The sequence below is a fragment of the Elephantulus edwardii genome, unplaced genomic scaffold, assembly GCF_000299155.1.
Source record: "Elephantulus edwardii isolate Elephantulus edwardi_28Jun2011 unplaced genomic scaffold, EleEdw1.0 scaffold00030, whole genome shotgun sequence".
NCBI classification, from domain to species: domain Eukaryota; kingdom Metazoa; phylum Chordata; class Mammalia; order Macroscelidea; family Macroscelididae; genus Elephantulus; species Elephantulus edwardii.
This window is the reverse complement of record NW_006399780.1, coordinates 6,327,561-6,354,089: the sequence shown is the minus strand read 5'-3', so window position 1 is coordinate 6,354,089 and position 26,529 is coordinate 6,327,561. Positions and strand designations below refer to the sequence as shown.

Genomic DNA, 26,529 nt, shown 5'->3' with positions numbered 1-26,529 from the left:
TGTTTGTGATGGAATTATGACCTGGGGCAGTGAGGGCTGAGGGGTGGTCTGCCAACTCCTGGAGCAGCGGAAGAGGGCACCACTGAATGCCAACCCTTTCTTCCCTCCAGATCCTGTGCTGGGCTCAGCTAAAGCACGGTTTATTTTGGCGTCACTGTTGTGTGCCTGTGAGTAGATTCTGCTGCATCATGCATGGCCCAGTAGGATAGAGTGGAACTGCCCTGTGGAGCTTCTAGAACGTTAATCTTTACAAAACAGTCTGCCTCATCTTTCTCCCTTATAGTAACTGGTGGGTTTGAACTGCTGGTGTTTTGCCTCATCTTTCTCCCTTATAGTAACTGGTGGGTTTGAACTGCTGGTGTTTTGATTAGTAGTGAAATGTTTAATCATGGTACCACCAGAACTCTCTTTGTCACTGTTATTGGTTTTTGTTGTTATGTGCCATCAAGTCATTTGCGACTCATAGCGACCCTATGTACAACAGCCCTAAACCCTGCTCTATCCTGTGCCAACCGCATTGCCTCTGACACATCCATCCCAATTACCCCAGTTACTGAATCAATCCACCTCATAGAGGGTCTTCTCCTCCTGCGCTGTCCCTCTACCCTACCAAGCATGATGACCCTCTCCAAGGACCTGTCTCTCCTTACAGCATGTCCAAAGTATGTCAGACGAAGCCCCAGAATCCTTGCCTCCAAGGAGTAGCCTGGTTTAACCCTCTCTAGGATGAATCTATTTGTTTTCTGGGCAGTCCATGGTACATTCAATACACTTGTCCAGCACCACAGCTCAAAGGCGTCACTTCTCCTTCTATCCTCCCTAGTCATTGTCCATCTCTCTGATGCATAACAAGTAATTGCAAAGACCATGGCCTGTATCAGGTGCACCTTAGTCTCCAGAGAGACACCGTTCCTCTTGAGTACTTTAGAGAGGTCCCTAACAGCAGACTTTCCCATCGCAATACGTTTTTTTATTTCCTGGCTGCTGGTGCCAAGAGTGTTGACCATGGAGCCTAGGTGCCATCAAATCTACCATGACTGCCTAATCATGGGCACAACAGATCCGAATCTTGCCCTCTCCTGCACTAGCCTCCGTATCTCTAATGTATTAGGACAGCCCCTTGCTATAGTCACTGTGTCACCCCATGTCATTGAGGATTGTCTTGTCCTTCTCTGGACCCTCCCCCTTTCCCGCCATGATGTCTTTTCCCACGGAGCTGCCCCTCCTAACAATATGTCCAGTGGATACTAGGTGAAGTTCCATCATCCTTGCCTCTCAGGCGCTGCGATTCCCCCAAGGCACACTTGTTCTGTTGGTGGTCTCTTCTTCAGCACTATAGGTTAAAGGCATTACCTCCCTGTTATCTTAGAGGCGTGGACAGGTTCACCGAGGCTTTCTGCTTGCTCCTTCCCTCTCTGCCCATACTTTGGGCCCTTCTTCCTGTATTGGGTCTCCTCCCCCAGAAATTCTTGGCTCTTGAAGGAGCTCATTGCATGTAGCCCCTCAGTGTTCTACTCCCCACATATTCTGCCTGAGGAAGGTCGGTCCTGGACAAGAGACCTTCCCCCAAATTTCTCCCATTCTGGCTGCTTTGCAGTCAGCAACTAATCAAGTGTAGCCTGATAATCACTTCAAGCATCTATCATCTACCTACATATAAGGCAGCTTTGGGAACCCAAGCAGAAGCTGCCTGGTTCTCTTCACCTTATTTTAAAGGCAACTTTCGAGAAACCCAGAATGTCTAAACCCAGGACTGCCTGTTAGCAGCAAATGACAGCCAGAATGTGGGTGTACGACTATTTTCAGCCTCCTCCTGGGCCGAGGAAGGTTTCTCCTGCTGGCAAGTATTAAATCCCAGATGCAATCAGATTTAAATGGGAGCTCGAGGGCTCAGGGTTCTGTTATGAAACACATGCGGACTTGCTTGCCGGCGCACATATCCTCTCATTTGGGCTAAGGAGCTTGGATTTCAGAGAAATCTTAAGGGTGGAAAAGCGGGAAGGTGCTTTGGCTCATAGTATTATCCTGGGAAGGAAAAGGCTGTAGCAACCCGATCTTTTCCTTTCTCCCCACTCCTTGAACAGATCCTGATGTCTTGATTGCCTCAGGCTGTGCGGGGTTTTATTGGAATCCTGACAGACAATTAGCATTGTTATGACTTGGCTCTGCTTAACACCACTGTTTTCCTAACTGGGTTCAAATTCACGCAAGGAAATGAACTTCATTTGTCCTAAATGAGCTTTCTTAAATTTGTGCCAGCGAGGCTGATGCTGATAGTACCCCTGTTCCAATACTTATATATGGTTAAACACTTGGGAGGGGGAGGCGGAGAGGGAGGGGGGAAGAAGTCAGCTGTCAGCCTCCTCACATTTTCTGGAATTTCCAACCTAATTGGCCCCAGGAGCCTGGTGATGCTGTGATTTAGATACTTGGCTGCTCCCCAACAGGACGGTGGCAGAAGTTGAGGCATTTGGCTTCTGTGAAGATTTATAAGCTTGGAAACCCTCAGGGCTAGTTCAGAATTGCGTTTTAGGGTTGCTATGAGTCAGAATCAATTCGCTGAGTCAGTGGGTTTGTTTGGGGTATAAGAGGCTGCAATTTGTCTCTGTTTACACTACAGGTGGACAGACTATCCACATGCCTCTGCCTACAGAGGGAAAGGTCAGGGCTGACTTTATGAGGCTCCACCTCCGAGCTGGGACTAGATTGGGCATTCCCCGTGTCATTGTGTGCTCACTCTGCTCCAGACGTCTGACTTCTCTGATTTGTCAAGCCCACTCCTACCACCACCTCTGCATCTATTTACCTTCTTTCTGCCTGGAATGTTCTTCGCCCACACACCCCGACCTCCCTCCCTCCTGCATTTAGATCTCTATCCCAGTGTCCTTTCTTCAAAGAATGTTTCCCTCTCTCAAATGATAGCATCCCCAACATTTGTTCCCCCCCACCTGTTCTGTTTGTCTTTCTCACACTCTGCACAAGTTAGCGTGACGCTGAATTTTTGTTTACTGCTGTACTTTTTAATTTTTTTTATTGCTGCATTTTATAACACCCTACCACCCTACCCCTGGCTTTGATCCATTTCACCCATTGCTGTTTCCTTAGCGTTTAATACAGGGTCTGGCACATTGTAGATGCTTAGTAAATTTTCTTTGTCATGCTACCGAGTGCCACTTCGGTGAAAGGAAAGAAGCCCTCTTCTCTGCCGTGTCACAGTCAGAGCTCTAGTATCCTTCCTTACTGATATACGTATGTCTCTTCGCCCCCAGTTCTGATCTTAAACATTTTCTCCTTTGGTCCTTTGTGGGTAGTTCCCGGCAAGGCCAAGCTCTTTTTTCAGTCCCATTTCCCCAACCATCCTTATAAAAAACAGTTGCCACTGAGTAAATCCCAACTAAGGACAAACCCATGTGTATCCAAGGAAGAACATGAGCCACAGGATTTTAAATGGCTCGTTTTCCTGAAATAAATCACTAGGCTTTTCTTCCAAAGTGCCTCTGGGTAGACTAGAACTTCCAGCCTTTCATTTCACAGCACAGCCATTTGAATTTCCTATAGATTCATTCTGTGTCTAACTCACTCTCTTTATCGTTAGAAAATGAACTCTTCCATTTCTGCTGTTTTTGTTTTTGTTTTGTTTTTTTTTTTTAAAAAAAGACTAGAGAACTAAGCGACTTTCTTTTCTACCTTTCCTGAACTCTGGATTATGAGTTGAGGTTTCCTTCCTTTCCTAAGAGATTTGGGAGAGATCATTAGTTCTCTGTAATCCCAAAGCACCGAAGACTGATGCTTTCGAGAGAAAGTGAAAGCAATTCTCCTGTGCCTTCCTCTTGGATGTGTTTCTAGGATGTTGATCCTTGGCCTCTTCCCAGCTGAATTATAGGAAGGAAATGATCTCTCCATCATTGCCTGAAATGGCACAGTGGAAATTGAGTGGACAAATTTCCAGTGTAAATAACAACAAAAGGCTTTCTCCCTTAACAGTACTGCTTTCACACCAGGTTGCGCCCTCCAAAGTCACAGCCTTTCCTACCACACTGTGGCTTCTTCCCACCACACTCATTCTTTTCCGCCTGTGTTGCTTTACTTTCTAGCATCCCAATCTGGAGTCTGGTGAGTCATCCTGACACTGTCTGTGGGGAGGGTTCATCCGCTGACTTGTAGTTCAATGCTGAACAAAAGCCATTTTTTTGTTTTGACACATGAAGTCTTGGAGGGGAATGAGGTGATTTCACTGCAGGGCGACCTGAGTCTCATTTGTCACAGGAGCTTTTATCAGACACCTCCTCATGTGCCAGGCACTTTATGCGAATCATTGTCAAATTCACGACAACCCCCCAACCCCTGTCTCTGTGACTTCCCACCTTACTGTGTGGTGGTTTGGGTGCATGAATGAAGCTGATCACTTGCAAGCACATTAGGTCTGTGTTATTTCTGCTATAACTTATGGATGCCAGTCATGTGACCCCAAAGCAAACTAACCTGTGGTTCACCTGTATTTCTTTTCCAGACAATAGAAGCAGAGAAAGAATTCTTGCATGCCAAGAATTATCTTCACAGGAAACTACCCTTAGTCCATAGTCAGGAAATGTAGTGGCCTCGCAGCAGGCAGGTGTCTGTCTTAGAAATGAAGGAACAGTGTGTAGAAGAGTGGAAAGCGTTAAAGGCAAGAGCAGGTTTTAGGAATTTGAAGATACCCATGAACTTGTCATCATCTGAAAGGACACAGGGCAGAAGTGATGCTAAAAAGAAGGCCAGTGAGAGCTAATGGCACAGTGGAGGGCCTGCCCGACAGGAGCTACATGAGAGAAGGATGCTGCCGCTCTAAAGTTCAGCAGCAGCAAGGGATCAAGGGTAGTGAGGACCCTAACCTCTCTCCCTTCTACCTTCCAACTCAAGTCCCTGGCTCCAAGCCCAATTTGAAGCCACAAGACAAGGAGGCCAAGGTGATGCAGTTCATAGAAGCCTACTGCTTGTAAAGTGGAGCCAGGCTGTGAAGGGTGGGACACGGATTGGTGGAGGTGGGTAGCAAAAGGAGTATAACCAGTGCAGGGAGATAGAGGAGACATGAATGATGGCAGTACAAAGGTCATGACAGGTAAAGTTAATGAGAGGTTTCAGCAAAGGGTTGCTGTAGTTCCCTTGAAGAGGAGATATTCCAGCTAAGGCAATGAGAAAACAGGAGGACTTCTTATGCAAGAAAATGGTTGCTGACAGTGGGGCCTTAAGAGGAGAGAACATTTACAGGACACATCTAAACACCTGTTCAGAGCATGGGACAGGAGACTCTTGCTCTAGCCCAGTTGGTATAATCTGGGTTTTTTTTCAGAGTGTCTTTAAGAAGCCAGAGCCTTCCTATCCTGGGCGTATTTGCTCAGACTCATCCCCCTCATATCCCACTTTGGCCTCTTTGTGAGAACCCCTTTCCCTCATTTTCTGTCTCCATTTAGCCATCTATCCGTTTATCCAAATCCATCTATCCAGTTATCCAAGTTCCCCTCTACCTATGGACCTATCCACCCATGCACCCATCTGGCTATTCACCCATTTTGTGTACACCATAGCTTTGTAGTCATTTAAACATGGGCTTAGATCCTTGGCACATTTCTTTAGAAGAGTAAATAAATTACTTAGACCCATTCTTCTCAATCATAAAATAGAAACAGTACTTAATTTGCCAGACTTTCCAAGCTTTGGGATTTTCTATACTGGTTACCATGTACCAAATATTATTCTCAATATTTTACATGCTGAACTCATTCCATCCAACCACAGGAAGAACCTATCTGTTATTACAACCAGTTTATAGAAGAGGAAACTGAAGCACAAGGTAGGCTTGGTAACTCATCTGAGGTCCCACTGCTAGTGAGTGGTGGAGTCTGGCATTTAACCACACACAGTGTCACTGCTTGACAGGGAGATGCTCTGGAGAGGGCTCATGAAGTGTGCACCCTCCTTCCCTGTGGTTCTTAACTGAGCTGTGGACCTGGCATCTACCATTCCCTGTGTTGTATGCGTCTCACTTTGCCAACCAGATGTCAGTCTTGAAGTTGAGAGCCCCACATCATCTTCTTTTTCTTCCTTAACAAAGATAAACATACCATCTTTTTATCATGTTTTATTCTTGCATTTAAAAGATAAAAAATATTTCCTGAGTACATACTATATTTAATGGATATGTACTGCATGCCAGGGAGCTCTGGTGGCTGAGAAAGGAATTGCTGTGCCAAATCAGAGACAAGGAGTCTGAGTCCATCAGGTTCTCCTCTGGAGAAAGATGGGCAAGTCTACTCCCATGCAATTTACAGCCTTTACATGCTGGAGAGTCTGCTATCAGCTGCTTCTGACTCATGTCAATGAGAAGATGATGGTGCTATATTCCAGACACTAACTAGATTTACCCTTTGAAGCCTATGATTTAGGAGAGGAGACGTTAAACATTTAACTATATAGCCATTTCAATTGAGAGGAGTTGTTATATCAATGTGGAGAGCATTGACTTGTTCACAGAATTACCGAACACAAAGATGTTGATAGCTGTTTCCTGTAAGATTGAAGGAGTTTGATCTATGCTATCTAGAGATGTCTGTCTGTAAGGTAATTGGAGTCTATGCTGGTGGGGAGGGGACAGTCATATATGTTACACAGTGACATATGTGGCATACTTATTCATACATATTTCATCTTTCAGAAATCTAATGCATGTAGGAGAAATAAATAAACATTTGTTTATACCACATGGTGGAAAAAGAGAAAAAGCTATGATACTTTGTTCCAAATGCATTTTATTCTTGGCTTCTGCAGAAATTGATTGGTCAAAAAAGATTGATGCTTTGTTTGCATCCTTTCACATCTCTTCTGAAGAGCTCCAGGATTTCTTGTCCCTGTTAGATGGCTCCTTCTCACACTGTGTATCTCCTTCTTTTTTTTAAACTCACTCAAGTCCATTCTGATTTCTGGCAACCCCATGAGCTTTGCTGTGCTGCATAGACTCCCCAGTGACAGACTCTTCAGCAGCAGATCACCAGGTCTTTCTTTAGAAGCACCTGTGAGTAGATAGATGTGAACCACCGACCGCTCCAACAGCAGCCACATGTGAGATTCTAAACAAGTGTTAAATATGCTTTTCTACTTTAAAACTCTGCCACTTCGAAACCAAAACAAACATCTTGTTGAATAATCTTGAAAACTCATGTTGAGCCAGCTCCCCATCTGCCCCATCCCCCATCCATTGCTCTCTCCTGACCTGCCAGCAGCCCCTGCCTTGCCAGCTTCCTGCCAGACTCACCTGTGATGCTGACTGGCAGAGAAGCAAGCCCAGGGCGCTCCGACTGCTCCCTCTCGGGGGGCTCACTGCTGAGCACAATCTTGCCAAGTTAAGCCAACCGAGAAATTACCTTTTTTTTGGCTTCCAACAAGATCTCAAATCCAATAAAGATCCTATTTTTCATTATTAGGGACTAACAAAAAAAAAAAAAGAGAGAGAGAGAGAAAGGCTGAAGGACTATCGATTTGTGGTTCTTTCTTTCTCAGGTCAAGGAAACCTTTCAGAGTGCAGCCATACAGGGCAGAAGGCTGGTCAGGTTGTAGGCATGGATAATCGTTGCTTGAAGCCATTGCTAATGTTTTATCAGTGTGTATCAGGACAATCTCTGCAGGCCTGTCATTGTCTCTGACAGCAGCCGAGGACAGGAAATGTATCACTTTCCTCATAGTTGGGTGGAGAGGGGAAGGCGCAGAAATGCTGTCAAGGTCTCAAGAAGGAAAGAAAATTGACAGAAGATTTCACAATAGCAGCCTGTTCCTTCAGACCAGCCTATTTCTCTAGCTGGAAGCATAAATTTTGAAGGGTCATATCCAATTAAAAAGGAAAAAAAAACACCAAGAACTGTGTTACCATTGAGTCAGTTCCAGCTCATGGTGACCCCAGAGTTTGGTCAGAGCTCCATACTGTTTTCATAGATAGGTCAGGGCTCCATAGCGTTTTCATAGGGTCAGAGTTCCAAAGAGCTTTGATAGGTCAGGGCTCCATAGGGTTTTCATAGGCTCAGGGCTCCAAAGGGTTTTCACAGTGTCAGGGCTCCGTAGAGTTTTCATAGGCTCAGGGCTCCATAGGGTTTTCATAGGCTCAGGGCTCCATAGGGTTTTCATAGGCTCAGGGCTCCATAGGGTTTTCATAGGCTCAGGGCTCCACAGGGCTTTCATAGGCTCAGGGCTCCACAGGGTTTTCATAGGGTCAGGGTTCCATAGGGCTTTTGTAGGCTTAGGGCTCCACAGAGTTTTCATAGGCTCAGGGTTCCATAAAATTTTCATAGGGTCAGGGCTCCATAGAATTTTCATAGGGTCAGGGCTCCATAGCATAGGGTTTTCAAAGCTGTAACCTTTGGAAACAAGTTGCCAGGACACATCTTACCAGGCGCATTGGGAGGGTTCAAACCACCAGTCTTTCTGTTGATAGTCTACTGCTTAGAAGTTTGCAACACTCAGGGGCCACAGCTAAATATGAAGGCCTTGAAGTCAAGTCAGTTTTTATATGTTGTGACCCTATAACACCAAAGCCCAAACTCACGATCATTGAGATAATTCCAACTCATGGTGACTGTCCGTGGGTCTCCTAGGATGCACTCCTCAATGGGAGGAGATTGCCTGTCTTTCTTCTGAGGAGAAGCTGGTATGTTCAGACTGTCTACCCTTTGGTTAGCAGCATAACACATAACCACTACATGACCTAGGCTCCATCAGCAGTCCTCTAAATAAAGCCAAGTCCACTCCTGAGGAGTTGGTTGTTAGCCACTGCCCCTCCATTGGATTTGCAAAGCACAGGAGGAGGTTGGCTCTCTTTCTGCCTCTGAGCTGATGGTGAATTCGAACCGCCAAACAGGCTCAGCCTTAGGGTTAGTGTGAACTCCCGACAGATTACACCACCAGAGCTCCCCCTCGATGGTGAAAGAAGAGCCCTGGTGGCACAGTAGTAAACGTTCAGCTGCAAACCAAAAGAAGGGTCAGTGGGACCCATTAGCCACTCTGTGGGAGAATAAACTGGCCATCTGCTCCCGTACAGTTGTTGCTGTTATATGTGTAGTCGAGTTAAGAGCCCACCCACAGCTAATCTTTGAGTGTGTTTCCAGAGTCTGTCACCACACAAGGAGATTGCTCATCTTTCTCCCTTGGAGCAGCTGGTAGATTCGAACCATATGCCTTTGGAATGACAATGCAATCCCTCTAGGTCACCTCTAGGTCACCAGCACTCCAGTCCAGTCCAGGCAATGCTGTGACAAAGTTCTACTCTGTCCTATAGAGCAGCCATGACTCGGCATCACACAATAATAACAACCAATGTTGAAAGGAATATGAGATATCATACTCATTGTGCTTCCATTTCTAGATTTTACTCCATTGGTCACTTTGTATGGCTCAAGATTTGTTTTCTAGCCTGTAAGAAACTCCTTATGAATGATCAATGCAGAAAATATCCCCACCTTCCTTTCTGGAGCTACCGCATTGTTGCAGGTTTTATGGAATTTGTGTTGCATCCAAGAGGTCCTAGACAGAAGCAGAGTGTGAATATACCTTTCTTCACAACTATAGTTTTCAAGCAAAATAAAAATGAACTTTGTGGAATCTCAGCAGCCCGGGTGAGCCGTGCACCCCTCCCCATACCCCCGTGGCTGTGCAGCTGTGCTATAATTGCCTCATAAAGCTGTTAGGGTGCTAACGAATTACCGCCCTCTTCTGTGAGGAACGTGTGATTGAGGCTAACACGGTTTTTATTCCAGTTTGTGCATTTTGTGCACCAGATGGTTGGGATATTGATTTTTCTTTTTCCTCCAAGATATCTTTATGTAACTGCAATCAGGAGCCAATCTTTGCTTTGAGTTAGAGAATAGAGTGTTTCTCAAATTGGCCTTTATATATGGGTAGGAGTGAAAATGAGGAATTCAGATGGTTTGCCAAAATGTACTCTAGGTGGGCACACTCTGTCCAGCTTCCAGCAACACTTCCTTTGAGAAATAAGATGATGGTTGGTTAATTGAAGGGGTGAATGCCTCCCTGGTGTTACTGGTCAACTTATAAGCCTGTCTCATTTTTTTACTGAAAATTGAGCCCAGGGGGCAAGTTTTGGTCTAGTTTTGGAGAGAGAAAGGCACAGTTAGGGATTCCGCCAAGAACAACAGCATTTTCCCAGGGGTAACCCTCAGAAGATAGGATAGAAGGATTAATGGGAATTAGAATTACAGAGAGGAAATAGGGAAATTGTAATTACACTGGGATGTTGTAATTAATGTTATAAAATAAAATGGATATGAGCAGTTGAATGGAAAATCAATTTTCTCAGTAAACTTTCACTTAAACTATCATCATCATTATCAAAGCAATACTAGTTGGAAGAATTACTTCTTATTAGGAGTCCTGGTAATACAAATAGTTAAGCATTTGTATGCTAACTAAAAAAAAAATGGTGATCCTACAGAGTGTAAAAACTATTGTACAACATCACACGCAAGCAAAATCCTACTGAAGATTATTCAGAAATGACTAGAACAGTACTGCATTGACAGATAACTACCAGATATACAAGCTGGGTTTAGAAGAGGCCGTAGCACTAGAAACATTATCACCAATGTCAGATGGATCTTGGCAGAAAGCAAAGAGTACCAGAGGGATATTTATCTGTGTTTCATTGACTCTATAAAAGCATTTCACTGTGTGGATCACAACAAATTGTGGTTAACTTTAAGGAGAATGGGAATCACAGAGCACTTGATTGTGCTTATTTGAAACCTATACTTGGGCTGGAACGCAATCCTCAGAACAGCAGGAAAACACTACATAGTACAAATCAGGAAGGGAGTGTGTCAGGGATGTGTCCTATCTCCATACCTTTTCAATCTATATGCAGAACGGATCATTCAGGAGGCTGGGCTTTATGAGGAGGAACATGGCATCAGGATTAGAGGAAGGTCATCAACAATCTGCATTATGCAGATGACACAACCTGCTTGCTGAAACTAAAGCGTACCAGAAGTGCTTGCTGCAGAAAGTCAAGAATTATAGTCTTTAATATGGATTGAAGCTCAACATCAAGAAGACAAAGATTCTCACCACTGGGCCAGTTATGGAGAAGAAATTGAGGTTGTTAACAATAACAGGTTGCTTGGCTCCACAATTAACACTCTTGGCACCAGCAGTCAGGAAATCAAAAGATGAATTGCATTAGGTAAATCTGCTTCCGGGTATCTTTCCAGAGTACTGAGAAGCAACACTGTCAATCTAGAGACCACGTCGCACCTGATCCAGTCCATGGTCTTCATAATTACTTGCTATGCATCAAAGACTTGGACAATGACCAAGAATTATAGAAGAAAAATTGATGCCTTTGAATTGTGGTACTGGAGAAGAGTCTTGAACATACCATGGACCACCAAGAAAACAAATAAGTCTGTCTTGGAGAGGGTAAAACCAAGTCTCTCCTTTAAACACTAGGATTTTGAAGCTCCATCTCACATACTTTGGGCATGTGGCCAGGTGAGAACGATCCTTGGAGAAGGACTTCATGCTTGGGAGGGTGGAGGGACAGTGTAGGAGAGGAAAACCCTGGTATCTGGGGCAATGGGAGTAGGTGTGTTTGATACAGTGAAACTGGCTCAGGGCAGGGCAGGGTTTAGAGCTGTTGTACATAGGATTGCTATGAGTGACAGGTGTATCAGTGGCACAAAAAACAACAACAATGCTAACTCAAAGAATGATGGATCTAAGCCCACCCAGAACTACTTCTCCTAATAAAATTACAGCGTAGGAAACCCTGCGGGGCAATTCTACTGTCACCCAGGTTCCTTATGAGTCAAACTTACTTGATGGCAGTAAAAAGTAGATACTTTTTATGTCATCTAAAATGCTCTTTGTGAAAATTCATTTTCTCAGAATGTCCACAATGCTTCTGTTCTTACTTGGCTTAACCTTATACCCACTTTTCTGATCAACACTGAATCTGAATCTGATAAAAACAAGCTTGTATTAGACTCACACCATTTCCACAGTGAGGGACCATAGGTCTTCCTTCTAAACCTTCTAAACCAGTAAGCTACCTCTTTGAGCTCTGGACTCTGTGAACTTTGATAAACGTCAGTGGTTGTAGAGGGGCTTCAGGCCTTTTGTTCATGGTGTCACTATGAGTCGTGCTCAACTCAAAGGCAATCAACAATAACAACAACAACTTCCTCTATTAGAGAATCTTCCATTGCCCCTTCTTCTAACAGATGATTTCTTACCTATAAAATCTCACTTTAAAGCTCCACTTTCTCTTAGGAGCATCCTCTGACTGTCCTGAGCAGGTTGACTAATCTGAAACCAAACTCAGTGCTCTTGTGTCAGTTCCCTCTGTGTCTCAGAGTATATTCACAAAGACTGGGATCCTTCAGAGTAGATTACCAAATGCCTCTGGGTGGGATTGAACTGCCAGCCTTTCACTTATTGTTTGCACCACTCAGGGACTTCACTCAGATTGACTACTACCTTCACCATATTTACCATATTTAGTTTGTTCTGTCATTTCGCTTATCTCAGGTGCTAATTATGATTTACTCTCTCACTTTTTTGTTCCTATACCAGCCAAGCAAAACATGAGCTTCGTAAACACAGAGACCACGTTTTGTCATGTTCATAAACTCTATTACTGTATCTAGAATGACACTCACAATAAGAATGTGAATATTTTTAGTTTTAATGAATGAGTTAAGAGTTGAATAAATATATGTTTAATGGGTGAACTGAGGGTTAATGGTTGAATAAATATATATATTTAATGAGTGAACTGATGAAAATTAAATAAGTAATGTGGAAGATAAATATCCAAAAAAGCAGAGGAAAACAAGAGAGAGTTGAAAAAATTAGATAAAGTTAGAGATACTTGATTACTTTTTTGGGTCCAATGCTCCCAAGTAAGTGGTCCAGGAGAAACATGGTAGAGTATTAGAAAAAAAAATTCAAGAAAAATTCCCCAAGCTGGGCTTGTTTTAAGCAGGACACAAGTGCTGAAGAAGTTAAATGGGGGTGGGGGTGGGGGCATCTCACAAAGAAATATCATGGCAAAGTGTTAGATCTAAAGTATAACAAACTTAAAGGTTTCCCATGTGGAGGCCTGACTAGCTCAAATGGCTTATTTACAAAGCATTGAGAGAATCTGACTCTCCTCCAGCTTCCCATGGCAAAGAGAAAAGGGGATACTCAAGTATTTGAGAGAAAATGGTGATGGATTTACATGTTAACAGACTAACATTCAGATATTGCGGTTAGGACTTCTGCTTCTGACCATGATGGCTTAACAGGAACTAGTTAGTCTTTCACCATAAACAACAAAAAAAACTGGACAAACTATATGAATGAACTATATTCCCACATGGGGCCATTGGCAGCATGACTGCGTTGCCTCTAAAAGAAGGGAAACAAGCAAGATGTCTCCTATAGTCATCCTTGCTTTCAAATGAATTGTGGCCACAGAGCAGGGCTCAATGTGTCTCAGAGTTTGACTGACTAATCAGGCACAGGGGATAATGCATCTCAAACAGTTTGACCAATCAGGAAGACAGAGCCTGGGGCTCGGGAAATCTGAAACAACTGAAAATTGTGGATCTTGGCTGAGGTGTGTAGGATGAAATGAAAAGTCAGGACAGTTGGAGCTGTGATTTCTTCACAGAGCTCACATGTGCCCGGGGATTGTTTGAATCCCCACCAGCCCGCCACAGTGAAGAATCCACAGAAGGCTGTCAGTCCACATTCCAAGAGGATGTTGTTTGTTGTTGTTGTTGTTGTTAGGTGCTATTGAGCTGGCTCATAACTCGTAACCTCTATACAACACAATGAAACACCGCCCTGTCCAGCCCCAGGCCATCCTCACAATCTCTGCTGTGCTTAAACCCATTGTTGAAGCATCCTGTCAGTCACCTCGTTGAGGGCCTTTCTGTTCTTTGGTTGACCTTCTACTTATCCAAGCTGGATGTCTTTCTCCAGGATCTAGGCCCCTTCCTCTTGTGACCAAAGTAAAAGTAAGTGAGACAAGAATCTCACCATCTTCACTTCCAAGGAGCATTCGGGCTGCTCTTCTTCCAGGACAGATTTGTTTATTCTCTTGGCAGCTTATGATATATCCAATATTCTTTGTCAATACTACAATTCAAAGTCATCAATTCTTCTTTACTTTTCATACTGTCCAGCTTTCACATGCATATGGGGCAATTGAAAATACCGTGATGTGGGTCAGGTGTACCTTCATTCTCAAAGTGACTTCTTTGCTTTTTAGCACTTTAAAGAGACTCTTTTATAGCAGGTTTTCTTAATGCTCTCTTACCTGCTACTTCCATAGGTGTTGATTGTGGAGCCAAGTAAAAGAAAATCTTTAATAACTTGAACCTGCTTGTTTCCATGATGCTGTTTATTGGTCCAGTTGTGTAGATTGTTGTTTTCTTCATGTTTCAGTGAGTCCACTTCAACAGTAAGTGCTTCGAGTCTTTTTAATACACAGCATAGTCTCGATGAACAGTGCATATCTTTGTACCAGGGATAAATTATTTAAGGGTAATAGCTACTGGTCACCTCCCCCAGTTTAAAACAATCATTGAAACGGTGATTCTTAACCAAGAGAATTTTAATTGCTTATGAGAACAAAGCCCAACAGTTTTATTCTCTAGACCCCCCCAACCACAGAAAATTTGCAATCAAAAGTTACTGGCATGCCAAGAAGTAAGGATAAGCGAGCCATAACTGGAGAAACATAATTGAATGGAGACAGAATTGGAGATGATGAATTTAGACGTGAAATACATTAAAATAGTATTATTAACTATGTTTAAATACTTAAAGGAAAACAAAAATTGAGGCAGTTGGTCCCCTAACTTCAAGACAGGAATCAGAGATTTAACCCCAATCTAAAATTTGAGAGGATTCGTAGACTACTAAGTATATATGTTATTTGTTGTTGTTGATTGCTGTCAAGTTGAGCATGTCAAGCATGACTCATAGCGACCCTGTGAACAAAACGCCTGAAGCCAGCCTTTCTATAACTTTTGACATTTGTCAAAGTTCATAGTTTCCAGAGGCATGCCATTTAGTAAGTGGATGCCACTCCTATGACATAGATTATAATGCACAAGTTGTGACTTCAATCTCTTGATTTAAGCCAGCAATTTGTTAGTTCTAAGTTTACTTAATTGAGTTAGGCCCAAGTTTCTCCATCTGTAACATGGAAGTAAGCATAGTATCTGCTTTGTAATATTGCTAGAGAATTAAATTCTTAAACAGTGTACAGCATTTGGAACCCTACCTAGCTCCTAGGAAGTGAATGTAGTTACTGTATGCTGGCCATCATTACAATGACTGGTGGGAATGAAAATACTGAGTTTTTTTTCCTTTGTGTAAACTGGTTTAATTAACATTGTTAGGCATGTCACATTTATACAATTATTAATATAAATGAAAGATTGTATAAAACACAGTGTACGTGCATGAAACACAATATATATGAATGATGAAAATAAGTAATACTTTTTTTTAAAAGAAAAAGCAATAGCCAAAAAAAATTACATTGCAATAGAAATTGCCATATGTCAACTTGGGTTTATGTGTGTGTGTGATTGTAAAATCATACAACTACTCTGGAAGGCAGTTTGGTGTTTCCTTAAAAACTTAACATAGAAATCCCATATGACCTAGCTATTACACTGCTAATATTATACTCCAAGAAATCAAAACTGAGACACCAACAGAGATATGTACATCTATGTTCTTAACAGCATTAGTCATAATAGGAAGGAAACGGAAACAGTCCACATGCTCATCAGCAAATGCATAGATTGAGAAATTGTGATACATTCACACAATGGAATACTATGCAGCACTAAGGAACAATGATATTGTCAAATACTCTATAAAATGGGAAAGTCTAGAGAGCATTATTCTGAGTGAACTAACTCAGTCTTATAAGGACAAACACCATGTAAGACCATTATTGTGAAAATAGAAGGATAAGTTAGCAAGATGTGTATAACTGTTAAAAAGGGGAAGCAGAAAGAGAAAGGGAGTGGGAAAACGAGAAGGGGAACAATCACTAGGGCAGCAGAGGTTAGTGGACAGATGGCATGGGGTGAAGGAATAAGAAACCTTCATTGGGCACTTGGAAAGCTGGGGTAATAGTAGGGATCTATCAGTAGTTTTTAGTTATATAAAATGCAATGTATAAGAATGATTTTATTATACACAATGTACGTGAACAAAACACTCTGTGAACAAACAAACAAACAAAACACTGTCCAGGGCGTTGGTTTAGTGATGCTCTTGATAATTAATCCTCACTTCATTCATCACTTTGTTCTTAAATAAAAACTTGGGAACCAGTTTTTTAAAAGACAACGCTTTGAAAGAGTATTGTAAATCATTTAAGTAAATCACCAGAAACTTGTGCTGAATCATGACTGTTTCACATTGAATGTAATGTACTCTCATTGGATAGTTGAGAAAATTTCTTCTCTTCCTATATATGTTTTCTAGTTGATATGTTCGTCATTTCATCCATTTCTGTTTTGTGGACATGGCACTTAGAGACTTATAGGAAGTTAATGACCAAGTCATGACCAAATTCATGACTCTTTACTTTTTTTCTTACTATATTTTTATTGGTTTTCATACAGTAATTAAATTACATTGTGTTTCATTCGTTTACATTGTGACTCTTTTTTTCAATTTTATTTAGCAAGGTTTACAGAAAGGTTGTGTTTTCATTCATTGTTGCACATTTCCCTCCTCCACTTTTCCTTCCCCTCCTCCAGTCTACTTTGCAGTGCATCTCTTGCTCCAGATTGCTGTCATACATATAATGCCTAATCACACATTCCTTTCAGACAGTTCTTCCCCTCACCTGTTCCAATGCAGTGTTCATTATCTACCCACTTTTTTCCCTATTCTTCACCATGTCAGTCTTATAACAACAGTGTTATTCAGTCTTTGTCCTTTTGTGACTGGGATATTTTAGTCAGCATAATGTCTGCCAGGCTCACCCATTTTGTGTAATGGTTTACAAGTTCATTATTTTTCAGTGCTGTGTAGTATTCCATATTATGAATATTCCATAGTTTTTGTATCAATTCTTGTGTTGATAGGCACTTGGGTTGCTTCCAACTCTTTGCTATTATAAATAATGCAATAATATACATGGGTGTGCATATATCTGTTTGGATGGTGGTTCTGGTTTCTTTAGGGTATATTCATGGTAGTGTCATTGCTAGGTCCAATGATATGTCTATTTTCAACTTTTTGATAAAGCACCAAATCGCATTCCATAGTAGTTACACCTGCAGAATTTTTTTATGTGCATCAGAATTTGATTCTTAGAAGGTCCTGTTCATCTATTTTTTTTCTCTTCTAGTGGTCAGTTTTTCATTATGTTTAAATGACTCTTTACTCTTATTTTGTTCAAAGATCCTTCCCTCTTAGACTCAAGAACATTCCTTAAAAGAATTTTTTGTCAAGCTTTTCCTCCTTGATCTTTGTATCTTATCTCACGGTCCTCTTTCACGTCTCTCTTCAGCATCTTCGAGTGCCAAGGTCTCCCTATAGTGAATGGACAGTGTGACCCTTATGCCACTGTGACATTAGCAGGACCATACAGGTAAGTAGAAATCCCATGATTCCTGTCCCTTCTGGGTTTCATTTTTGGTCCTAATAGGTATTGATATTTTTTTATGATTATCTACTGTCAAGTTGGAACCGATTCATAGCTGACCCTCCAGTGATTTTTCAGAGCCTGTGAATCTCATGGGAGGAGATTGCCCATTTTCTCCCAAAGACCAGCTGTTGGATGTGACCCTCATGCCTTTGGGTTGGCAGCATAATTCCTTTACCACTAGGCTGCCAGAGCTAGAATATCTCATTCAGAAGAATGCAGGGAGCCCTTTTGTGGAAGCAGGTTATATCATTCTGACTCCCCTTTGTTTCTTTTATTGCTTGAAATTTGCTTTGTATAAAAAAAAAAAGAAATCCTTTATGTTCTTCATGGTAAGTATTTTTGGCTCAGTGAAGGTTCTTAATTTGCATACCATCTGGAGTTGGAAACAAACAGAAATATTTATAAGATAAATAAAGGCAGTAAGTTACTTGTACATTTGATAGCTCAGTCTTAAGACCAGGAAATTTGAGATCAATGGTGTTATTTTTAATCTTAATCATTCCTCTCTTAATTCCAGATCAGAAGCGAAGAAGACAAAAGTGAAAAAAAAGACCAACAACCCCCAGTTTGATGAAGTATTTTATTTTGAGGTTGGTATTTTAATGGGAGGGATGTTAAGTTGAAACCCTATACCCAAGATCCTTTAGCAAAAAAGGCTAGATCTGAGCTATCTTAATTACTTCCTTTCAAAAGTGCATTTCATGTACCAGCTCACAAGCCCTGTCCCAGCCTTGCTGGCCCCCGTCCTGCAGTAAGCTGGTCCCCAGGAGCTGTTTGCTCTTCCTAGAGAGGAAGAGTTGTTTGACTTGCTGCCTGAACTGGCCCACTTTTGAGTTAAATGTGAGAAAATGAAGATTTTGCAAATTATCAGGACTTTTTATTTGTGTTAAGTTGATCCACACAGGCTTCCCTGAGTGGTAATGGGAAGATTGTGACACTGGAAATGGTGATAGTTTTTGATTCAAAAGGTGGTATCCATTCAGACACAGAGATTCTTCTGTGTACCACTCAGAATGTGAAACACCAAGATTAATGACATGGAAGATGTGACAGCTGAGGACTTTGTAGAACGAAGAAACAAATGTAGCTGGTTTGATTTGTAGTACCTGGAGATGGTGCAGATAGCACTGTTGGCAATTTAAGTCCACTCAGAAGAAAAGTTTAGTGATCAATTTCTAAAAATCCACCATTGAAAACCTATAGAACAAAATTAACCTGTGAGACACATGGAGTCCCCTGAGTCAGCTCCACGCAACTGGACTAGCCTGGAATTGTAACATAGACCTGTGTACCGTAGTTAGTCAAGGGCTCATTCCGTCAGTAAAACTGTCATGAATGTTTCCTTTCTACCTGGGTCCTGGGAAGACAAGGCTGATCAAGATCTCAATGCCTGTACCTAATAAAAGAGAAAAATACGCATACAGAGCATTGCATATGGTGCAGTAAATGTTAAAGCAGATTCATAAACAAAGAACTCTGAAAACCTAGGGTACAGACATCCAATCCTGTCTGAGATGGTTGAGTGCAACTTCTCAGGAAGTGAATCTTGAGTGTAGGAAGGGGGATTGGATTCCAGACAGGCAAATACAAAGAACAAACACTATCTGTGTGTGTAGGTATTGGGAATCTGGCGAGAAACATGGTGTTTCTAGAGTTCAAAGTGGAATTGAGGTGAAAATGCAAAGAATCTTAGAAAGTGAGCTTGGTGTGATAGATTGGAGCCAAGGTTTTCATGCACAGTGTGAAAATCATTTTTTCTGAGAGGTGCCCAGCAGCTCACCTGTTTTTGAAGTGGTAGAGGGCTGTGAACAGCTTTGCTGGGGCAGCAGGAGGGAGGAGTTTGGTGGAAGATCCAGGAAGCCTAGGACGAAGAGTCCCAGATGGATGTCATGCTTGCGGCCTGCACTCTTGTTACGTGCCTTCAAATGGGAATTGACTCATTAATGACCCTCCCGTGAACTTTCAGAGGCTTTAAATCAAGTGAAGGAGGTGACTCATCTTTCTCTCTCAGAGCAGCTGGTGGATTCAAACCACTTGCCTTTGGGTTGGCACTGCCACTTCTTACCACTAAGCCAACAGAGAGTGCTCCCTGAGAGCCCCGTATACACCTTCTCAGTTTGGAAACAAGATGTGTATATAGGTATATAGAATCGTGAATTAAAGGCAGTAGTGGCCTTCCTTGCCCTGGCTGTCTGAAATAATTTAGATGAGTGGTTTCCAAACTTCTATTTTTAGCACAACACACAGTAAGAAAAAAAAATTCTTTTGTAAATCTAATTCATTCATTTATCTATATCTATTTCTTACTATTTATTTCTTACACATAGTGGTATATTGTTATTTTCTTTATTTTTTATGTTTGTTCTTGTTTGTTTGTTTCTTTTCAAATCCTGGCCTCTAAATTAGTATGAGAACCAACAGTTGAATTTGAAAAACAAAGTTCTGGATAAGCCCCTGGGAAGGCCCTAACTCTCAGCAATTATGGCTCTGTGGAGACTCCAGTGCTTCACACCCAGTTTCCTTTTCTCAAACAGACTTGCCCAAAGACCAGTGAAAGGAGAAGACAGGGCTCAAGAAACTCTGCTGTTTGGAGTTTATTTCGTTTGACTTAAATGGCTCAACCCACTGTTTTGTGGCAATAGATCCACTACACTTATCAGGCTCTGCTTATCTCATTTCAGTCTCAGCTGGTAAACACCACTTTTCTGTGGTGTGGTCCACGCTGTGTGGCCTTCTGACTCAGTCTGAGACCAAGCCCCAGTCTGCCCTTCCCCTCACCTCTCCAGGAAAGGAGAGTGTGGAAGAGAAACACGGCCTGTGTGCTGGCAAGCAGCATCAGACAAGAGCAAAAGGAGAAAACAGCCTTTTCGTTTCAATAGAAAGTAAGTTGCCCCCAGGCCAGTTTCTTGCAGGACAACAACTCCAGCTTTTTTCCTGCTGCCATTGCTGTGACTCAGACTCAGGGGGACACGGTATGTGTTGGCGTAGAACTGTGCCTCACAGAGGTTTATAATTGATGCCTTCTCAGATGATCTCCAGATTTCTTCTAAGGTGACTCTGGGCAGACAACTTCCAGTCTTTCAGTTAGCAGGCAATTGTGTTAACAATTTTGTGCCACCCAGAGATAACTAATATATGAAAATGAAATTTGTTGCCTTTGAGTTGGTTCCAACTTTTGGCAGCCCCATGATTGGTGAGTAGAACAGAATTGATTGTGAGGTTTTTTTCGGGAGCTCTGGTGGCTTGGTAGTAAGAAGCTGTGCTGCAGTCCCAAAGGCATGTGAGTTGAATCCTCCAGCTGCTCCTTGAGAGATTGTTGAACAGTCTCCTCCCATGCAATAAACTGCCTCCTGAAAACCTGCTGGAAAGTCAGCGATGAGTTGGTTCTGACTCCGCGGCACACAATAACAACAATCACCAAGGAAGCAGATTTCCAGGCCTTTCTTCTGTGGTGCAGCTGGGTGGGATCTAATTGCCCGAAGTCTGTTGTTATATGCTGCTGAGTCAACCGTGACTATGCACAACAGTTCTGAATCCTGCTCTGTCCTGAGTCAATCTCACTGCTTTTCACACACCTACCCTCAGTACCCATTACTATGTCAATCTGTCTCATCTGGGATCTTCCTCTCCTGCACTGTCCCTCCACCCTTCCAAGCGTGGTGTCTTTCTCTAAGGACTGGTCCCTCCTGGCAACAAGCCCAAAGTATGTGAGACAGCAGAGCTTCAAAATCTTTGCCTCCAAGGAAGCAACTTGGTTTCATACTCTGTAAGACAGACCTGTTTGTTCTCTTGGTGATCCATGGTGTGTTCAGCACTCTTCAGCACCACAACTCAAAGGCAACATCTCTTGCTTACGTTAGTAACTAATTAACTGATTTGCTGTTGAGTAAGACTTGACATATAGCTGATTCCCCAGTGGATTTTTAGAGACTATAAATCACATGGGTGGGAAAAGATTGTCCATCTTTTTCCCAAAGAGCAGCTGGTGGATTTGAACCAAAGGCCTTTGGATTGGCAGTATTTCCTCTCTAGGCCACGAGAGCTCTCTTAGGTTAGTATCAGAGTGCAAATTCCTTGTATGACCTGAAAAGCCCCTTACATATCTCAATTTTGTGAGCCATCTTCCTTTATTCAGGAAATGTTAGACTGGACATATAGTGAAAAAAGGAAATGGACGTAACCTTGCATAATCAAGTGTGGGAGAGATAATAAACAGACCAGTCCTGAGATAGCACTGTGCTTGCTCCATGCAACGCAGGAGAGGATATAAGAGTAGAGAAAAAGGTGAAGAGAAGGTGGACATCTTTCATCAGATACCAACAGGCTGAGAAGGAGCCAGTCAACCTTCCCAGAATGACGGAGGACCTGAAGAAAGTGCAGGGACAGTGACCAGGGCGGTGGGCCAGGTGAGGTTTCCTGCAACAAATTTATGCAGAGAAGCAGCATTGTTGGTGTTTCTGAAAAGATGACCATGTTTTGTATGAAGGAGAATGCGTGGTGGGGCTTAGCAAAGCTAGAGTTGATGGTGAGGCCTTGGAGACAGATGGCTCATTTGTCATTGGTGACCCTGATTAGGATGAGGAAGGGGCCAAAAGAAATTAAGATCAGTGATGAGATTTGAGACCTAGTTTCGGAGTTCTGGGGGTGTACCCAGTAGGGAACTGTGCTGTGAGCCCCAGGCCACACCTCTTCAGAGGTTCAAGTCTACCATTGAGAGAGAGAGAGAGAGAGAGATAGATGGATAGTCTCCTCCTGCGAGGTTTACAGCCTCAGAAGCTCCATGGAGGGTCATTTGAGTTGATTCCAACTTGAGGGCAACGAGTTGAGTTGTGTTTAGAGGCTGAACATGAGTGGAGGAGGGACAGGAGGTGTCAAAACTACTTTCACTATCCTGACTGGAGTGATACCATTTTACAAGATGGGGAAGGAGCAGATTTGAGATCCTTTTTGTGTCGTTTGTTTCTGTGTTGGGTGCTGTTAAACTGGTTTTGAGTCCTAATGACCTTTAATATGACCCTATATTTAAAGGAAGGAAACCCTATGTGGAAGAACTAAGTAAACCAAACGAAAACCGTTGCCATAGAGTCGACTCTACCTTGTAGTGCTCCTAAGGGTCAGGGTAGAACTGCCCGCAGGGTCCCGAGGCTGTGTTCTTTACAGAAGCAGGCTGCCACATCTTTCTCCTGTGGAGCTGCTCCTGGGTTCAAACCACTGAACTTTCAGTTAGGAGTCTGGAGCATAACCACTACCTAACCACCAGCGCTTCTTAGGGTTTCAGTAGACAGCTGGAAACATGTGTCTGGATGGTGAGAGTGTCTGGGAGCTCTGACTGAATACGAGGGACATGCTGCAGCAAGAAGCTTCCAAGCATTTGTTTGTTCCCATCACCCACCCTGTGCAGCTTTGAATGGTTTACCTCTGATTTACAGAGCAGGAAATTAAAGCCCAGAGGTTAAGCAGGATCACATAACGACTTTGTGCCAAATTATGGATTAGAACTCTGAGCCAAACACGTCTAAACTAACATTAACTCCTGCCTAATCCCTGGAGTGGAAAGAGAGGGAGGGAAGGGGAATTGTGCCTGTCAGCAAGAAGTAAACCTCTTTGTAATCATGGCTGTAATTTAATATGTGGTTTACACAGTTTAAAGGAAGATGCATAGAAGATAATTTATTGAGATTGCAGAGAACCCAGCTGCTGGCCACATGACTCTTCCTGGATTACAGGCAAGGATAAAAGTGTCCACAGCCAGGAGACCCTGTGGATTGGCAGGAAATATGCCTCAGAGTTACCCCATCACTTGAGACTAGACCTTTAGTTCTTTTGTATGTTTCAAGGAACTCACGCTCCTTAAAATATCAAGAAGAAAATAGCAATGTTTTGATATTTCCTTTTTCTAATCCAACCCACTTGTTCTACACTCCTTCCCCAGAGTGGGCAAAAGAAAACTTTAAAGTCTCTACTGTTTTCTCATAAGGGAAGTTCAGCAGTCATAGTTTCAAGTTCTGGCCAGTGTTTCGTTTGATCTTCCTGCATTGTGGTGATTTCATGGGTGGGGTGCGTATACCTTCCTCATCATATTGGTGAGAAAGAAACCTCAGAAATGCTTGCTTCTTCTGTCAGCTGAGTGCAAGGAGCAGATCTTGATATCCTTTTGATGAGAAGGGGCACCAGCTTCCTCTAAGGAGCTGCACAGGAGCCCAAGGGGCTGCCTTCTCTTTTCTCCCCCTCCCCCTCAAGCATATGTTGATTCTAATCATCAGTAGAAAATGTAAAAGTCTTGAAAAACAGGAGAGTTGTCAAAAGAGCAGGCTTTCAGTCAGTGGACTATGGTCACTGAGTAAACCGTATCTGATTGAGTGCTTCTTAAAGCCAGAAGCCATGCCTTCTCCGTCTTCCTTCTGCAGAGCCAGGCGCACAATCCCATTGCTGCTGAGTTATTTTTGACTCGTGACAACCCTCTCTAGCCACTGGGTTGCCAAGGGTGTAAATTTTTTACAGGAGGAGATTGCCTACTCAGAACAGCTAACGGATTTGAACCACCAACCTTCTCAGTGAAACTGAACACCTTACCCACCACACCACTCAGCATATAGGAGGGCTCAGATACTTGGAGGACATGTGCTGATGTGCAGCGGATGGGGAGACTCAGCCATAGCTTATGATTACCAACTGGGTCAAGTAATTGAGCCTCCAGGGGTCCTCATATGCAGAATGAGAGGAGTTCTATCACTGTGGATGTTGGGAGGATTGACTGGGTCATGAGGGGAAGTGCCTAGCACAAGGCCAACTCCTGAGAATCAGGGCTGCAAAGGAAACCAGCTTGGGCATGCTTCTTGAGTGTTGAGTGAAGACATGGAGCGATGAACTTAAATTCTTCCTTTAAATACTTGTTGTTGTTGTTATGTGCTGTCGAGTCGCTTGTGACTCATAGCGACCCTATGTACAACAGCTCTAAATGCTGCTCTGTCCTATGCCAATCTCATTGTCTCCAACACACTCATCCCGATTGCCCCAGTCACTGAATCAATCCATCTCCCAGAGGGCCTTCCCCTCCTGCGCCTGCCCTCCACCTTCTCAAGCATGATGTCTCCTCTCCAAGATGTCCCTCCTTACCGCATGACCAAAGTATGTCAGACGAAGCCTCAGAATACTTGCCTCCAAGGAGAAGCCTGGTTTAACCCTCTCCAGGATGAATCTGTTTGTTTTCTTAGCAGTCCATGGCCCTCTCAGCACTCTTCTCCAAAACCAAAGCTCAAAAGCATCAATTCTCCTTTTGTCCTTCCTGGTCATTGTCCAGCTCTCTGATGCATAACAAATGATTGCAAAGACCATGACCTGTACCAGAGGCACCTTAGTCTCCAGAGACACATCGTTGCTCTTGAGTACTTTAGAGAGGTCCTTAACAGCAGACTTTCCCATCGCAATACGTCTTTTAATTTCCTGCCTGCTGGTGCCAAGAGTGTTGATTGTGTATGAAAACCCTCTAAATACTAGTTACTAGTATTTATCAAGCTCTGGTGGCCTGGTGGGCTAAGAAGTCATGCTGCCAATCTAGAGACACATGATTTGAATCCACCAGTCACTCTAAGGAAGAAAAATGAACACTTTCCTCTCATGTGATATATAAACTCTAAAACCCCACTGGAGGGTCAGCTGTGGATGGGTTCTGATTTGATAACACATGACAACAACAACAACAATGTTTATCATCTTATACTGAGAAGTATTTAGTACTCATCAGGTAAGTAGGGATAAGGAAGCACTGCTGGTCTAGTGGGTAAGGAATTGCACTGCTAACCCAAAGGTCAGCACTTCAAATCCACCGACTGGTACAAGGGAGAAAGATGTCATTTACAGTCTCTCCAGTGCAATTTACAGTCTCTGAAAACCTGCTGTAGGCTCAGCTCTGACCCAGTTCTGGTTGAACAGCAATGAACAACTACATGCATAGTAGCTCTTTCACTGTGTTGTTAAGAGAAGGGGATGGGAGTAATGTGCCATCTGTAGAACATTGCATGGTATATAGTAAGCTTTTGATCCATGCTGCCTATCTTTATCCTTATTAATGATTATTCTTAGAGATTGTATTTTCGCTGGGCTTTTTAAACTCTGTCTTTGTTGTCAGGTGACCAGACCCTGTAGCTACAGCAAAAAATCCCACTTTGACTTTGAAGAGGAGGATGTAGACAAACTTGAAATTAGGTAAGTAAGAAAATCAGTGTTGGCTCCTGGGCAATTTTAGTTTAAAGTTACTTTTCTTGTCTATTTTTTTTAAATGGGGAATGGATGGTAATTTTAACACTAGGATGTTAGCCACTGTGGTTGAAGGAAATGTCTTTCTCATAAAATTTGCTAATATTTGGGTAGTAGGCCAAGAAGATGGTTACATACAAAACGGGCAGAATTGGTTTTGTAGTTCATTTTGCAATATCTTCTCATGAATGAAGATAAAAATATTTATGTGTTGTTCAGTGTCTGCAAGACTCTGTCCATCCAAAATACCCAAGCCTAATAGAGTGAATTGTGGTTGCCAACTGCTTTTAGGATCCTTATTATAAAGCCCTTGCTTTTCACTCTCTGTACTTGTTACCTGTATTAAAATATCACTTAATACATTTACTTAGCATTAGAGAATGCTCTTCTTGAGCTTTGGACTCTTTTTTTTTTTTATAAAAAAAACCAAAAACCCACCAAAAAACAAACCGCTACCTATGCAGGCTCAAATTGTTAACAGCAACTGGAAGGGGTAGATAGGCCATTTAGGGAAAAGTAAGTTTATGTTAGTGGGGAACAATATGGAAATCTAGTATAAG

General features: G+C 42.6%; 1 protein-coding gene across 2 annotated transcripts in view; it reads left to right on the top strand.

Moving 5' to 3' along the window:
• RASA3 (RAS p21 protein activator 3) overlaps window positions 1–26,529 on the top strand; it is a 194,720-nt gene that overhangs the window by 101,068 nt on the left and 67,123 nt on the right. For both annotated transcript variants that reach the window (XM_006883814.1, XM_006883813.1), the window contains exons 6-8: window positions 17,576–17,656; window positions 18,231–18,303; window positions 25,842–25,918. In XM_006883814.1, coding sequence (XP_006883876.1) covers window positions 17,576–17,656; window positions 18,231–18,303; window positions 25,842–25,918 — 231 coding nt within the window. The remainder of the gene's footprint in view (window positions 1–17,575; window positions 17,657–18,230; window positions 18,304–25,841; window positions 25,919–26,529) is intronic.